The sequence below is a fragment of the Alligator sinensis genome, unplaced genomic scaffold, assembly GCF_000455745.1.
Source record: "Alligator sinensis unplaced genomic scaffold, ASM45574v1 scaffold3128_1, whole genome shotgun sequence".
Lineage (NCBI taxonomy): Eukaryota > Metazoa > Chordata > Crocodylia > Alligatoridae > Alligator > Alligator sinensis.
This window is the reverse complement of record NW_005844085.1, coordinates 288-14,861: the sequence shown is the minus strand read 5'-3', so window position 1 is coordinate 14,861 and position 14,574 is coordinate 288. Positions and strand designations below refer to the sequence as shown.

The window sequence follows — 14,574 nt, the reverse complement described above, 5'->3', positions numbered from 1 at the left end:
GGTCAAAACTGAAGTAAAAAAAATGCAGCAGATGCTATAACTTACTACTTGCTGTAGTTGTGCATTTAAGGTAAATGAACTTCAGTTGTAGAGAACAGCAATAAATATCATAATAACTCTTAAATCATTTGAGAGAGATAACAACTATGAAACTATGAAATGAGATTATCTGTGCAGACCATCATTCTCTTCCAGGCCAATATAACTGTAAACATAATGTTGCAGGTGTTGATCTCTAGTAATAGTGAAACTTAAAAAGCTTTCAGGATTTGAAGACAAGGTTCTTTGGGTAAATCTGTTATCTTTTAGTAGACAACTCAAATAGTAGGAAAAATTCTTCTTTGCAAGCGCTCAGGACTTGCAAGTCTTTAAATACCTTTAGGCTGAGGAAGCATCTGCAGCTGGTGTGTGTTCTTTAAGGATTTGAAGATTTTTTTTTGGCAAATTTGTATAGTGTGGTTAACGTATCTGTACCACAAAGATTCCTCTAGATTTAATTTCTTAGCCTCAGATTTTTACCTTTTGTGTTGAAACTCCTGAAAGCCCATTTCTTCCAGTCACTTCAATTATTCAGTCTGTTACAAGTAAGCATGTCACTATAAAGTAATAGATGCCCTGAAGACCTCAGCAATAACTGAATAGCTCTGTGTTCAGTGTGATATACAGATTTTCAGTCAGAGAGTAGTGCCTCCTAATTTTCATCTCCTAAGCAAGCCATGGATATGGGATGGTGTTCTTCCTGACTTCTTGCATAAGAGGGCCACAGTAAACTCAGAGGTCTATGTCAAGACCCTGAAGAAGCTGAAACAGTGCATGCAAAGATCCCATCCTGACAGTACATCTGAGGTGCTGTTTCTGCATGACAATGCTCACCCACACACAAGCTTGTACATACAGAGGCAATCTTTTTGTTTGGATGGACTGTGCTATCCCATCCTCTGTACAGCCTGGCAGGTGAAGGACAGACTGTGAGGGCTCTCTCTCCAATCTCTCAGTTCTGATCCTCAAAGGAAATTTGCAAAACACCTTTTGTAGACAAGCCTACAAACTTAATTTCATAAATCTACTGGATACAAGAAATCATGGACTAAATATAGACATTGGATGTATGGCACATTATAACCTACCCACCATCCAATAATTCCAGGTAACCTCTCTACATTTTACCAGTTATATTCCATCACATCAACATTCCCCCCACTTCCCTGCCCCCCCATCTGTCTCACACCTGTTGTCTTCCATGACCTCTGATCCTCACTGCCACGCATTTGCATTTTCACAGACCTCCATTTTGCATATTGGATTCTATTCCATCCAGGAGAACAAAAAACAAATAGCACTCTCCCTATGCCTGAGAAGAGTGTTTGTGCCCAAAAGCTTACAAAGAACAATTTTCCAACTATTTAGTTGGTCTAATAAAAGATATCACATTTACCCAAAGAATGCTGTCAGACTGTGAGGGCAACATTTCTGAGATGACAGCGAAGTGATGGAGGCTGTGAAACAGTGGCTGTGGAACAAGGACAAGGACTTTTAGTGTTTGGATACATTCCCTTGTTCAACAGTGGAAAAGGGCCAATGACAGAGTAGACTATGTTGAAAAATATCTGTGTGTTTAGCAATGATGTACAAACTTGCTGTGCAAGTTTAATACTTTTTCAATAATATTTGATGGAGAAGGCATTACTTTCTGACTGATCCCAATTGATCTGCTATGAACAGCAGCCTTCTAAAAGATTTAAAAAGAAACATTTTCACCACAGATTTTGAAGGGATAACTTAAGCCCCAGTGTTTCAAACGCTAAATGTTAAACATGAGTAACTCAACCGGTTTCATTAGGACAATTCATGAACTAAGAGTGAAGCACGTGTATCTTCCACAGATCAGATTTTTGGGACCAATTCTTGAAATGTGCTTGGTAATCACTGAGAGCTAAGCCAAAAAAAGGAATTACTGCATTTACTCAAATCCAAGATGAGTTCCCCCTTACCCCCCGATCACCATGAGGGACAACAGAGCCTTGTCTTAGATCCAAGTACCGGCCCAGGGCAGGCAGTGGCTCAGCTCCTGCTTCTGCCCTGGGTTTGGGGCCAAAGCTGGAATTGGGCCACTGCCTGCTCCAGGCTGGAATGGCTCATGTCATTGGAGAAGAGGCGTGCAGTGGGGAAGCATGGGAGAAGACCACACGGTGGGAGACCTGCATTTTGCAGCTTCCAGCGAAGCACAGAGCAAAGGAACAGAAGTCCCATGGTAGAAGAAACCAAAGCCCTGCTGGCAACACCACCTGTGTAGCCAGGATGCATCTGCACCTACCCGGGCCCTCTCGCTTGACCAGAAGGATAGATGAGTATACAACCCAAGCCCCAGACCCCCACACTCTTGCACCCAGTGCCCTGTAGTCACTTTTGATATGCTCAGGGTTTCCCCTGGCAACATCACTGGTGCTTACATGGATGAGCAGGATGGGGTACTAGTCAGAGGGTCAGATGAGCCTCCATAGTCCGTCTGTGACATCTTGGATCCAGGCAAGCAGCAGACTTCCCAAGACAACAGGTCAGGTCGGCAGAGTGCTTCCTCCTTCCCCGCAGAAGGGAGTCTCCAACCACCACCACCCATTGTTTCTTCTTGGTGGCAATCATCTCAATCCTTCCCATCTTGGTGAGGCCTGGCCTGTCTTCTTCTACCAATGGAAGGTGCTCCTAACCTCTCTGTTGCTAGGGCTGCATATCTGCTCTCCAGATGAGCCACTGTAGGCAGAGGTGAAGATCTCTGCTTGCTGCCAGAAGTCATAAGCCTCCGGCTTCCACTCTCTTGGGTGTCCATGTCCTCTCTCTTCTCTAGTGCTGCCTCTGGCATTTCTTCCTCCACAGTCCTGAAGGTCTCTTCCAGCATTGAATCAATGAATGCCTCATTGTGGAGGATACTTCGGAGCCTCGCCACTTCCTCTTGTAGTTCTCTTGCCTGTTCCCTGGGATACACCACGAGGAGGTACTGCTCACACCACAGGCACTCCCTGACCTGGCCACAGTGTTCCCTCTGAACTGTGTGGCATGCGTGGCCATGCAGGTGCACTTGGCAGCGCAGCATGAGTACACCGCACAGCTTAGAGGGAACACTGCCTGACCATCACTGGAAGGAACCTGCAAGCCACAGTTTCTACAGCGCCAAACCTGGACTTGGGTAGAGGCATCGATGGTGAGCAGTCCTATCTGAACAGAAGCCTCAGAAGTGCAAGCAAAGGCAGTGACAGTGGCTCTGGCATTGCAACGTCCTCCAGCCATTTTTCTGGATCTCTTAATCTGCCTTCTCTCTCTTACTGCTCTTCTTCCAAGCACAGCTTCTCTAGAGAGCTTGCCTGGAAGCTGGCCTGTTTATTGTCTGTTGGCCCCAAAGGGTTTCTTTTTTTCCTGCTCCCTCACACCAAGGTAAACGGCTTGCCCCTCAAAAAAGCAGGGGAGGGGCACAAACTACCTGCAAACTGCTTACCCTGTTTGCAGCCCTTGGTCCCCTAGGGAGTCTCCTTTATATACTGCTGGGCCTGGACTGGTTCGGACCCCTTGTTAGGGCTTCTGTCAGGCCCAGGCAGCAATCACTCAGCAATCACTCAGTCAGTAACACTCCCAGCTTCTCAGAGCCCAACAGCGTCCCGCACCACAGCCGGCTGAGGTCCAGGGGCAGACCGAAGAAAAGCCGGCACCGGCATGGATGCGCTTTGTAAGCGCATGCCAGTGCCGATTCACTGTCTGGGTCAGCGAGACACAGATAAAAGCCCCATGCTCCGGTCCAACTCTGGGACTGGAAGAAAGTCCCTGGCAGTCTAGGGCAGGCTGCAGGACGAGCATGGAAGAGGCGAAAGACAACCAATGGTGGTGACCCCCATATGGGGAGCTACCTCCACCCACTGAGTCAAGGGAGTTCCCCCAGACATCAAGAAGGCGGATGTGGGTGCCCTTCTGGGGAGTGGGTCAAGAAGAACAACGATAAGACCAAGGAGGAACAACGAGGACGGTGACCAACACCAACGCTGGGTCCAAGCAACATCGATGCAACAACAGGTTGGCGCTAGGTGGGGTGTAGGGGAGGGGGAGCCCCAAAATCCTTGTGCTACCAAGAGACCATAGCTGAACACCACTGAACTGGGTGTAACATCAGTCCCCGAGAGAGAGGTTTCCATCAAAGAAGTGGCAGGCAAGAAGCTTCAGTGGGTCAGGTAACTGGTGCCAGGACAAACTGTTGGCCCGCAAGCCTGCAGTTGGCCCAGGGAAACTAGAAAAGCCTAAGCAGGGAGCACAGGACAGGCACAGCTGGTTACAGGGGTGTAAAGAATAAAAGTTTGGGCTGTAGAGCTGTCTCTGACCTCTTTTATCAGTAATCTTCTGTGGGTGGTACTAATACCCTACTTGCTAAGTGGGAATGGAGGACCAATGAAAAGGGTAATCATTTAAAGAATTATAACTAATGTAATAATGGGACCTAATTTTGTGTAACCACTAAGCGAATTGTAATTGTACCTTAATTCTGAGTCTAACCTTGCAGAAGAGTTCTCTACCATAAACAAGCTGTAGTCTTGTCTTTCTAAAAGTCAAACCACCTCAACTTTGTGATAACATTGCAATTTAACCCTCACCAAAGAATACATTTGATACTTTTGCTCTGATATATATATTATACCTAATATATTTATAGTGTAGAAGTCCTACAACTGCATGTTCAGATCTGTCACTTTTTCTTGGAGCAAGAAGCACACTCTCATATGCATAATATGAAGGAGCTCAGGCTCTCAGTTCCATTTCTGATATAGTTATATTTTAGTATTTTATTTTTTAAGCTGCGAGTTAACTTCAGCAAGTCCTGTAAAATATTTTCTTGACTGTATAGCTCAGTCATGGTTACAATGGCTGCAGGCAAAGAATAAATATATGGGTACATGCCTGGAATTCTGCTCTATTTGAAGGCAAGAATTCTTGTGGGTGATATCTTTTATTGGACCAACTGTATGGTTGATATAGACACAGGCAAGCTTTCAAGTATCCCAGTACCCTTTCTCAGGCCTCTTTATTCAAACACATGGTTGTTAGGTTGAGTAACCAGGTGCACAGGTGGAAGATGTAGTTTTCCTAACCCAAAGAAAAAACAAAGTCCAAAGCTGAAAATCCTATTTGATATAGGAGTAGCTGATACTTAATTCCTGATTAAATAACTTGCGTCATAGGAATGTGTCAAGAAAACAAATTATTTTAACCATTCTTGCATTTAGTTATAGCTTAAGCTTTTTATATTTAAAACTACTTAGGCCAAAACATTGTTAGAGCTTATTAAACAACATGTGGCAGGGTGCTCATGTTCCCCTCTCCCCTGCTTTTACTGTGACATACATGGTGATCTTGATCTTTTGGATATTGTTCCTTGTAGCTGTGGCTGAGAATCTGTAGTGGTGATTATGGGAATTACTTAGGCTAACAATTAGCTGCAAACACAGGAGACTGGAATCGATGGCCCAGGAGAGCCCTTCCAGTCCTATGTTCCTAAATTAACATATTTGTCCATTTTCCCTCTCAGCTAGTTCTTTCAATTTTACTCCGTAAAGTACTGATTGAGGAAAGAGGAATACTAGGTCTAGCTGACTGTTGTCAACTAAACTGAGTTTGAAAGAAATTCAGGCAGAAAATCATTAGCCCTCAGATTCATACAATCAAAATAAAGGTTGCATTTGGCAGTCCAAACTCAAGGTCCTTTCAAAGAAAACTGCTCAGACTCCCTTATCGCAGACAAGTATATCTACTTTGTAGGCTCTGACATAAAGTAAGGTATGTTTATGTTTATGCCTTTATACATAGCATTTACTACAGACTTCATGTTATCTGTCAGCTAAGAAAAAATAAAATGTTGCTAAAGAGAGCAGTTTCTGTTGGGTTCCTTTAAATTTACATTAATGAATATTGGCTTTGTTCTATCAACCTATGGCCCAGGAGCTGAATTCAGCCCACAAAGAGATTTGATCTGCCTGCAAAGCTCAGATATCAGTGGCAATCTGGGGACTGATGATAGCGGCAGCAGCAATAGCAAGTGGCATGGCAGCCAGGTTGGAAGCATGTTGAGGTCTGAAGCAGCTAGGTCAGAAGTGGTTGGTGGCCCACCTTTGGGGTCAGCTGCACTAATTTGGCTTGCCACTCCTGGAAGCTGCTTCCTGACCCCTGCTCTATATTATGATAATCCCAACTTCTAGAAATACCAGTGGCCCAATAAATGCATGAATTGTTTTTTCTGAAACATAAACTTTCTCCTAAAGAATCAGACTAAGTTTCCAAAAGCTCTCTATGCTCTCTCTCCCATTACCAACAGGATGCAGCACTTAATGTATGTTTTTTTACAACTATACATATGATTGTGAGAAGTATACTTGCTTTACAGAAATATTCTAAGTAAACTGAAGAACTGTCAAATATCAGTACTCTTTACCTTGGAAAATGACTGACTGATGATTCAGCATCTGAGAGAGAATGTCCATATTCATTGTAAATGGGACAAGTAGCAAATGCATCTGAGTTTTCAAAAAGTGCCATTTCATTAAAAATAACTTATTCTGGTTTGAAGCTAAAAAATACAATAAATGTGTTCAGAAATATGTCCACGGCCTTTAAGAAGTAAAAGAAATTGAAATAATTAGAAAACGCTGACAGAAGACCAGTTTAAAAAAAGTCTTTCAAAGCTCAGTGATAAGAGATCAAATTTTCCTTGTATTAATATCAGTGCTTAACTCACACTTACATTTTGCCTTTGTATTGTACAGTAAACTGGACTTTTATGGAAGTGAACACTTCTAAATGCAAACAATATAATCTAAGCAAAGCTATCAACATTTAGGTACCTTGTATGTCAGATTATTCCGTGACCTCTAAAACCAAAGGACAAAACATTGTTTCATAACTTTCCCATTTTTAACAAAATTGATTCCACTGTCTTGTAATTATTAGAAATAAGTAAACCACTGCACAAATTACATCTGAGGTCTTGGTTTAGCAGAACAAGTAGAGTTGGTTTGAATCTCAGTCCCATTTTCATTCAATCCAAAAGTTCAGAGAGGTTTAGAAGACTGATTCCAATTTACAGTCCCTTGGAAAAATGAACTGCAAAAATAAAACTCCCATAAAATCTGTTAAAAATAGAATTGTATTCACAGATAGATAAAAACAAATGTGTTTTTTTCTGTTCTGTGATTTCCTCCTCTTCCTAGTTTCATAGCAATTGTACTCTTACTTTAGGAATCATATAGATATGATTCAAGAGAACCCAGCCCCCAGACTGTTTTAGAAGAGCTCCAGGGCTGTCAAACCTCCTTTTTATCCCTAAGCTTCTGTATACTTAACCTATGTTTCCAGACTCTGAAAAAGGACCGCCTTTTTGTAGGGGGTGCATCGCCACGCTCAGGGGGTGCACATGCACCCCCTACCTGTCGCCCTTGCTAGCTCTTCACATTCATTGCAGATTCAAGCACAATCTGACAGGCAGTCTTTTGTTATTTGTTCTGGCCTGGAAACCTGTGAAAATGTAGTTTGTAAAAACAACCACCCTGTCAGCAAACAGCTGAAGAGGGATTCATGGCAGTCATCACCAGATTTCCATTTCAGGTGGGCCACCAGAGGCTTCAGCCCCAAAGAACCCAAAAAAGGTTTCTGTTGGGGTCGTCATAATTAGCTGGTCACGGACATTTGCGCCATGCCAGCTGCAAGACTGGAGGAAAGACAAGGAGGTCCCAGTCTGCAGGTAACTCTCCCCAGCGGAGAGACCTGCAACTTCTGTGGACAGATCTGTAGCTCGAGGATCGGACTCATTGCTGAGTCGTAGTAGCAATCGTCCTTGTATCAAGGGACTGCCCCCGAGGACATGCCAGCAGCCTAATTTCTCAAACCGGAGGTGTCAAACAGAGATGCCTCCAGGCTTTCAGAGGGGCTGGGAGTGTGGGGGTGAGGTCAGCAGGGATGGGCCCCAAGGCCAGGTACAGGGCACAGAGCCTCACTGGGGCCACACTACCACCCTGGGAAGAGCTTCTGATGGATCTCCTCAGAGATGGGGTCTGACAAGCCTCACAGCAGCAGGCCATTGCCCAGTATTGCCAGGTCCTAAATATGAAATGATCATATTGGGAGCTCACAAACGATCGTATTTGCTAAAAAACTAGTGTACACTGAAAAATTAGGCAAATAAGTCTGCAAACAAGTCTTCTTCTCGTTTACTTTGTATTGCTTACTATAAATTGCCAGTGAGCAAGAACTGCGACATTAAATTGAAACATGTCTTTATTTTGAGGGGAGCAGTCATAGAAAAGTGCTGGCAGCAAACCCAAAAGATAGTTAAAACTCTGAGAGTGACTGGGGTTGCCTCAAAAATGATCGTACATTGTTGAAATTATGGTACAAATACGAAAATTATCGTACACCTGTCTGCCGCTGCCCCTGGCTGCCGCTGCCCCCTGCCCCAGGCCAGCAGCCGGGCCTCCAGTGCCAGAGCTCCATGTGCTAACTACTGCAATCCTGAGTGGGCGCCGAGACTACAACTCCCAGCATGCCCCGCGGTAAGATCGAACTGCGATTCCCATCAGGCCTCGCGGCGCAGGACCACTAAGGCTGGCACATGCGCGCTGAGGTGGCGGCTGAGGAATGTCCCTGCGCAGGCTGCACACGCAGGCCTCGCCCTCCCGCGGCGGCATTGCTTCCCATCAGCCCTGGGGCTTCCCTTACTCTTTTGCTTTTTTGCAGCCGACTCCGCAGGGAGAGCTGGGGCCACAAACCGGAAGCTCCTGTTGCCGTAGTAACTGTCTCCACGGTAAACATCCCGGCCGCCCCCGGAAGTGTTTCGTGGTGACCTGCCCGCATGGAGAGTTTAATTCATTCCGACGTTGGCCCGGCTCCGGCTCCGGCTCCGGCTCCGACTCAGCCACGTGACCCCGCTCCCTAAACTGACGGGTGTTGAAAATAAATAAATAAATAGCTCACGTCCATGTTAAACCCGCCCTCGAGCGCAATTGGTCGCGTCTACCCGGCAGCATCCAATCAGCGCCGGCCACGCTCTGCCTGCAGGAAGCCGCACATGGAAAGCTCCGATTGGTGGCCGCGGGGCTCCGCCCCACCTTCCTCGGCTCCCCATTGGCTCCGTGTTTGGCGTGGTGCGCCCTGATTGGTGCACGGCGGAGGCCGCCCCCTCCCCGCGGGAGGTGACGGTGATAAGCCGGGGGGCAGGGCTGGGCCGCGCTGGTCCAGTGAGGTCGGTGGCGACGGAGTGTGGGGTCTGTGGGCAGAGCAGCCGTTGCTTTCTGGGTCGCGCGGGTGCCGCCATGAAGCTGCTGTGGGGGGTCGGGCTCCTCGGCGTCCTGCTGCTCGCCGGTGAGTGGCCCGCGGCTTCTGGAAGCTTCTCGTGGGGTCTTGGGGGAGGGGAGACCCCCCCAAATCTCACAGCGCAAGAGGAAGGGGGGGACGCCTGGGTCGGTGCTTATGTCATTTCGCGGGGTCGGTACTTACGTCATCGCCTCCCCCCCAGTTCGGAGGTCCTTGCCTTGCCCTGTGCCTGCCCGTGGTCTGGGAGGGGTCCTGACAGTCGGGTTCCCTGGGGCTGAGGCGAGGGGGAGCCCTGAAGTCCTAGGCCAGGCTGATCCTAACGGTGCTGGGTCCTTCTGCCCTTGCAGCATCTGTGCGAGCGGACGAGGTGGAGGTGGATGCCACGGTGGAAGATGACATGGGGAAAAGCCGCGAAGGCTCTCGGACGGACGATGAAGTGGTCCAGAGGTTGGCGTTGTGGCCTGCGGGGTCTCTGTGGTGGTGTTGGGTGGGGGGAGGGGGTTGGGTGCCCGATTTCCTCACTCATGGTGCCTGAAAGGCTTTGGCTGCTTTAGAAATACCACTTGAAAGCTGTGTCTTAATCTGGAGCCAGGACTCCATGGGGGTAACAGCAAGACTAGAAAGCTAAAGTGTCCCTGGAAGTACATGGTGCTTGCTAGTGGAACGGGGTCGTTTCCGCGTGCAGAAATCTCTGACTCTTTCAGGAGTAGCCTTTTGGCTTTTAGCCGAGTAGTGACCTGAGACACGTGCCAGTGTAGTCAAATGTAGCCTGTTGGCTTTGGGCTTGTCTCTTTTACTCTACCACAAGGGGTAGATTAAGGGTCTTAACTATTCAGCAGTAACCACTTAAGATAAGCATATAACATAATGTGGTTTGAATGGGCATCTTAGCCCCTGTATCAAAGCAAGGGTTTGCTATGCTACTTTATCATTCAGTTTACAATTCTTTTATCTTCACGTTGATAAGTAATGCTTTTTTTCCTCTTGCCTAAGGCTCAGGGGTGCTCTTGAACCTGTAGGGCTCCACAAAAAGACATCCAGCTGTCACAGTAGCTTGCACACTTGGTGATCCATGGTCAACCTGCAAAGTCAGCAGAAAACAAGTCCGATCATTCTTAGTTGTCCTGACATAGTAATTTGTGAGGTGTCTTAATACTTTGGTGGTTGAGGTGCCCCTGTAGTTTAAGACTTTGGAAACTGTCTCCACAGAGAGGAAGAAGCTATTCAATTGGATGGTTTGAATGCATCCCAGATAAAAGAAATCCGAGAAAAATCTGAGAAGTTTGCATTCCAAGCAGAAGTTAACAGAATGATGAAGCTTATTATCAATTCTTTATACAAAAATAAAGAGGTGAGCAACAAGTTCATCAACCCAAAGTGTTTTAGCGTATTTTTCATGTATGTTCTTTATGATGCATAAACACTGTTTTATTTCAGATTTTCCTGAGAGAGCTGATATCGAATGCCTCTGATGCTCTAGATAAGATAAGGCTAATATCGTTGACTGATGAAAATGCGCTCTCTGGTAATGAAGAGCTTACTGTTAAAATCAAGGTAAGTTGCAAAATATTACTGTAATCTGTTTCCTTTCTTAGTGGTGGGGAGATGGGTTTTGTTTGTCATGCGTTTATCTAAGCTAACGGAGTTGCTGCTTGACTTTCTGGTGCATTGGCTTCTATAAGATAACTTACTTCAAGTAAAAACTTTGAATCTTACCTCTGTTTTGCCCCAACATGCATTTCTAGTCTTTTGACAACAAGCTACATACAATTTTGAACAGCAAACTTTATTGAACATTTCAGGTAGTATAATCTCTCACACTAATCTTGCAGATGTTATGTATTGTATCCTGATGGGTATGAAAGTGATGTTTAGCTGAATGTTTCTTTTGTTTCAGTGCGATAAAGAGAAGAACATGCTTCATGTTACAGACACGGGTATTGGCATGACCAAGGAGGAATTGATTAAAAACCTGGGTACTATTGCCAAGTCTGGTACAAGTGAATTCTTAAACAAGATAACTGAAATGCAAGATAGTAGTCAGTCAACATCTGAGTTGATTGGTCAGTTTGGCGTTGGCTTCTACTCTGCCTTCCTTGTAGCAGACAGAGTTATTGTTACATCAAAGCACAACAACGATACTCAGCACATCTGGGAGTCAGACTCAAATGAATTTTCTGTAATTGATGACCCAAGAGGAAACACCTTGGGCCGAGGCACCACCATAACGTAAGTGTTGAGGCTGATCTAAAGAAGCTATTATGGTATCATTCACATATGCCCTTCCCTTTAGCATGTGTCTGTCTTCTGCATGACATTTTGTGTGCATCAATTACTGTATCCTTTCTTAGCATAAGAATCCCTCCGATGCTGTTGCCTTGGACTCTTCTTCTTGCTACTAGTGTATATAGCCTGTATTTTATATTTTGTTTCCCATTTCTTTGTTTGTTTTATGAAATCTGAAATACGTTAAGAAAACTTTATGTAACTTTTGCTTCTAGTGCAATAAAAACTGTAAGTACTTCTAAGAAATCTGTCAGGAGCTTCAGGTTGAGGGAAGTGTATTTTTAATGTAATTATTTGTATTTAAATGAGGCCAAACCAAGGCAATTTTTAAAAAAATCCCTTAAACTTTGAAACTGGCTGCAGTTACTAGAATATGGGACTGGCTTCAGGCAACATTAATGGATTGGTAGTGACTAATCATCACCTTTTGCTTTTTCACTTCTGCTTTGCTTGTCTCCTTTGCATCTGGCTTTGTCGTGAAAGATGGTACGCTTGCTGGGGAAGATCTTTGTTAGTAAAGAGACATTGCTATTCTGACTTAAGGGGAGGGAGAAGAATCCAGTGAAAGAACGAGATCATTTCAAACAGTGAACACTAATGACTTGATCTCAGATTTTGAGCACTCTAACAACTTCAGGTGCTTTTTTAAATCTAAACAGTTGCTCTGTTCTCAGCTGGGTTACTGTTTTGTAATGGGATACCTGTAAAGATACTGCATTTCCTCTGGAGAGAGGCAGGGGAGAGGAAGGAATGGTGTTTCTGTTGCAGTCAACTGTGTTAGACTAAACTAGGATGGGCAGCTTTGAAGAGTTGAGACTAAAATGTATCAAACAGAAAATTCAAATGATATACCAGGTCTGTCACAACAGCATCTGTGTATTAAGTAAAATTACATTGACTGTTATGTCTTGTATGTCGTCAGTCTTGTTTTGAAGGAGGAGACTTCTGACTACCTTGAGCTGGATACAATTAAGAATCTAGTCAAGAAATATTCACAGTTCATAAATTTCCCCATATATGTATGGAGCAGCAAGGTAAGTGGTTGTAATTTAACTGTAGAAGTAATGTTCAAGTGCAATGTATGAACTGTAAGGCTTAAAAACTTATTGATTAGAAGTTGTTTACAGATATTAACTAAACTTTTTTTGAAAGTATTTGTCCTCAGGGTGGGCAAAAATTATTAGTGAAATGAAACCCATTGTAATACTTTCCTGAATGTTACCACTCTGACTCTATAATGTAGTATGGAACAGCTGATACTAATTGGGGGTTTTTTGTTGGGTTTTTTTTCTTTCTCTGTTCTGCAAATGCTTGGGGCTAGCATGACCCCTTCATATGGTCTCAGAGGTAATAATGTTAAAACTAAAGTCTGAGACTAGAATATTTCATGAGGGAAGAATGATTTAGACAGGCTTTGTAGTCAGCTTCTGACTAACAAAAGTGGAGAAAAGTAAAGCCACAGGTGCATCCTAGGCACTAGAATGAAAAATAACTTACTACTTTGTTCATCTCTAGCAAATCCAAGCAGTGGAAATACCAAATGAGATTTAGGGAGAGCATCTTGTTAAACGGGCTTTCTTCCACCTATGGTTGTTGGTGACTTCTCAACAGAATTGTTTGTATGTCACTGGTGAAGTGATGCATTGTGTTCTTTCATATCTGCCTCTAGTTAACAATTGGCTTTGAAAAATTTAGGCCTGTTAGCATGCAAAAATGAAAAGAAGACTTCCTACTTTTGCCCCATGTCTGCTACCTCTGTATTGGGATGTGCAGCTTGAAGGGTAAAATTTACCAGAACATGACCTCATTTGATCTTGACAGACCTGATAAGGGCTGCCCCCCTCTTCCCCTCCTAGTATTGCTTTGTTTAAATTGGTGTTACAAATAATTATATAGTGAAACTGTGATTCAACCTTGAATGTCTAGATTGGCACCAAAAAATATCACATCATGTGTGTACTCTAGGTTCTTATGAGACTGGCTAGCTAAGGAAAAGTCTGACAGTTTTGTCTTGATGTGTCTTTGCAGACTGAGACTGTCGAAGAACCCATTGATGAGGAAGAAGCAAAAGAAAAGGAGGAAAAAGAAGAAACGGATGATGAGGAGGCTGCAGTTGAGGAAGAAGAGGAAGAAAAGAAACCAAAAACTAAAAAAGTAAAATGTTTTGGCCTTTAACAGTTACACAGGCGCAGAGTCCTTGGTCTTTCAAATAAGTAATAAATTATTTTTTCAGTAATAAACATGGCCTTTGGGAATGGGATGTTAATTGGAATTCAAATCAGTAAGGATAAGAGACAAAGTAAAATAGATAAATGTTTGTCTTTATTATCAGAACTATACAGAAGCACTTTTATTTACAGCCAAAAAAAAACCAAAAAAACAGGTGGCAGCTTTTTGAATAGTAACTCCTGTAAAAAAGATCTGAATGCCAATAGATGTGCTTGCTCAATGCTGTCTCGTAACATTTGATGGGATCAGGTTAGGCTGTTAACCTAGATAACTTTAGCTTAATTTTTAGACAGAGTTCCTACAGCTGTGCTGTGAAGTTCACCCTAAATTTGAGACTAGGTAGAAATGTAATACATCCGCTTCAACTTGCATGGTGCTTATCTATAAATGTGGAGGTAGAAATTATGGGATGGTAAGCAGGTAACAAATGCACATAACTGCATGTAAATCTTAAAACTCTTTAGACTGCAAAACTTTAGGGCAGGTGCCATGACTTTTTGGTATGCTCCTTGGCATACTAGTGAGTAATTGGAATAACAGGAAATTAGCATGCATGACACTTCAAATACTGACAATGCAATGTTGGACCTAAAGTGAGGTTGACTTTTTTTTTTTTCCCCCCCTCCCCCCATAACTAGCTAATAATCAATAATAGCTTCCAAAGAGGTAATGTTAGGGGTCTAGCACTGTTTTTTGTTTGTTTGTTTGTTTTTTCCCTGCCCCCCC

At 44.0% G+C, this 14,574-nt stretch overlaps 1 protein-coding gene across 1 annotated transcript in view; it reads left to right on the top strand.

Moving 5' to 3' along the window:
* Nucleotides 1-9,208: 9,208 nt before the first annotated feature.
* The window catches only part of LOC102386157 (endoplasmin-like), a 5,534-nt gene continuing 168 nt past the window's right edge, over nucleotides 9,209-14,574 (top strand). Inside the window, exons 1-7 of the mRNA XM_025195842.1 lie at nucleotides 9,209-9,381; nucleotides 9,681-9,780; nucleotides 10,543-10,684; nucleotides 10,771-10,887; nucleotides 11,231-11,562; nucleotides 12,542-12,653; nucleotides 13,648-13,774. Coding sequence (XP_025051627.1) covers nucleotides 9,333-9,381; nucleotides 9,681-9,780; nucleotides 10,543-10,684; nucleotides 10,771-10,887; nucleotides 11,231-11,562; nucleotides 12,542-12,653; nucleotides 13,648-13,774 — 979 coding nt within the window. The 5' untranslated portion in view covers nucleotides 9,209-9,332. The remainder of the gene's footprint in view (nucleotides 9,382-9,680; nucleotides 9,781-10,542; nucleotides 10,685-10,770; nucleotides 10,888-11,230; nucleotides 11,563-12,541; nucleotides 12,654-13,647; nucleotides 13,775-14,574) is intronic.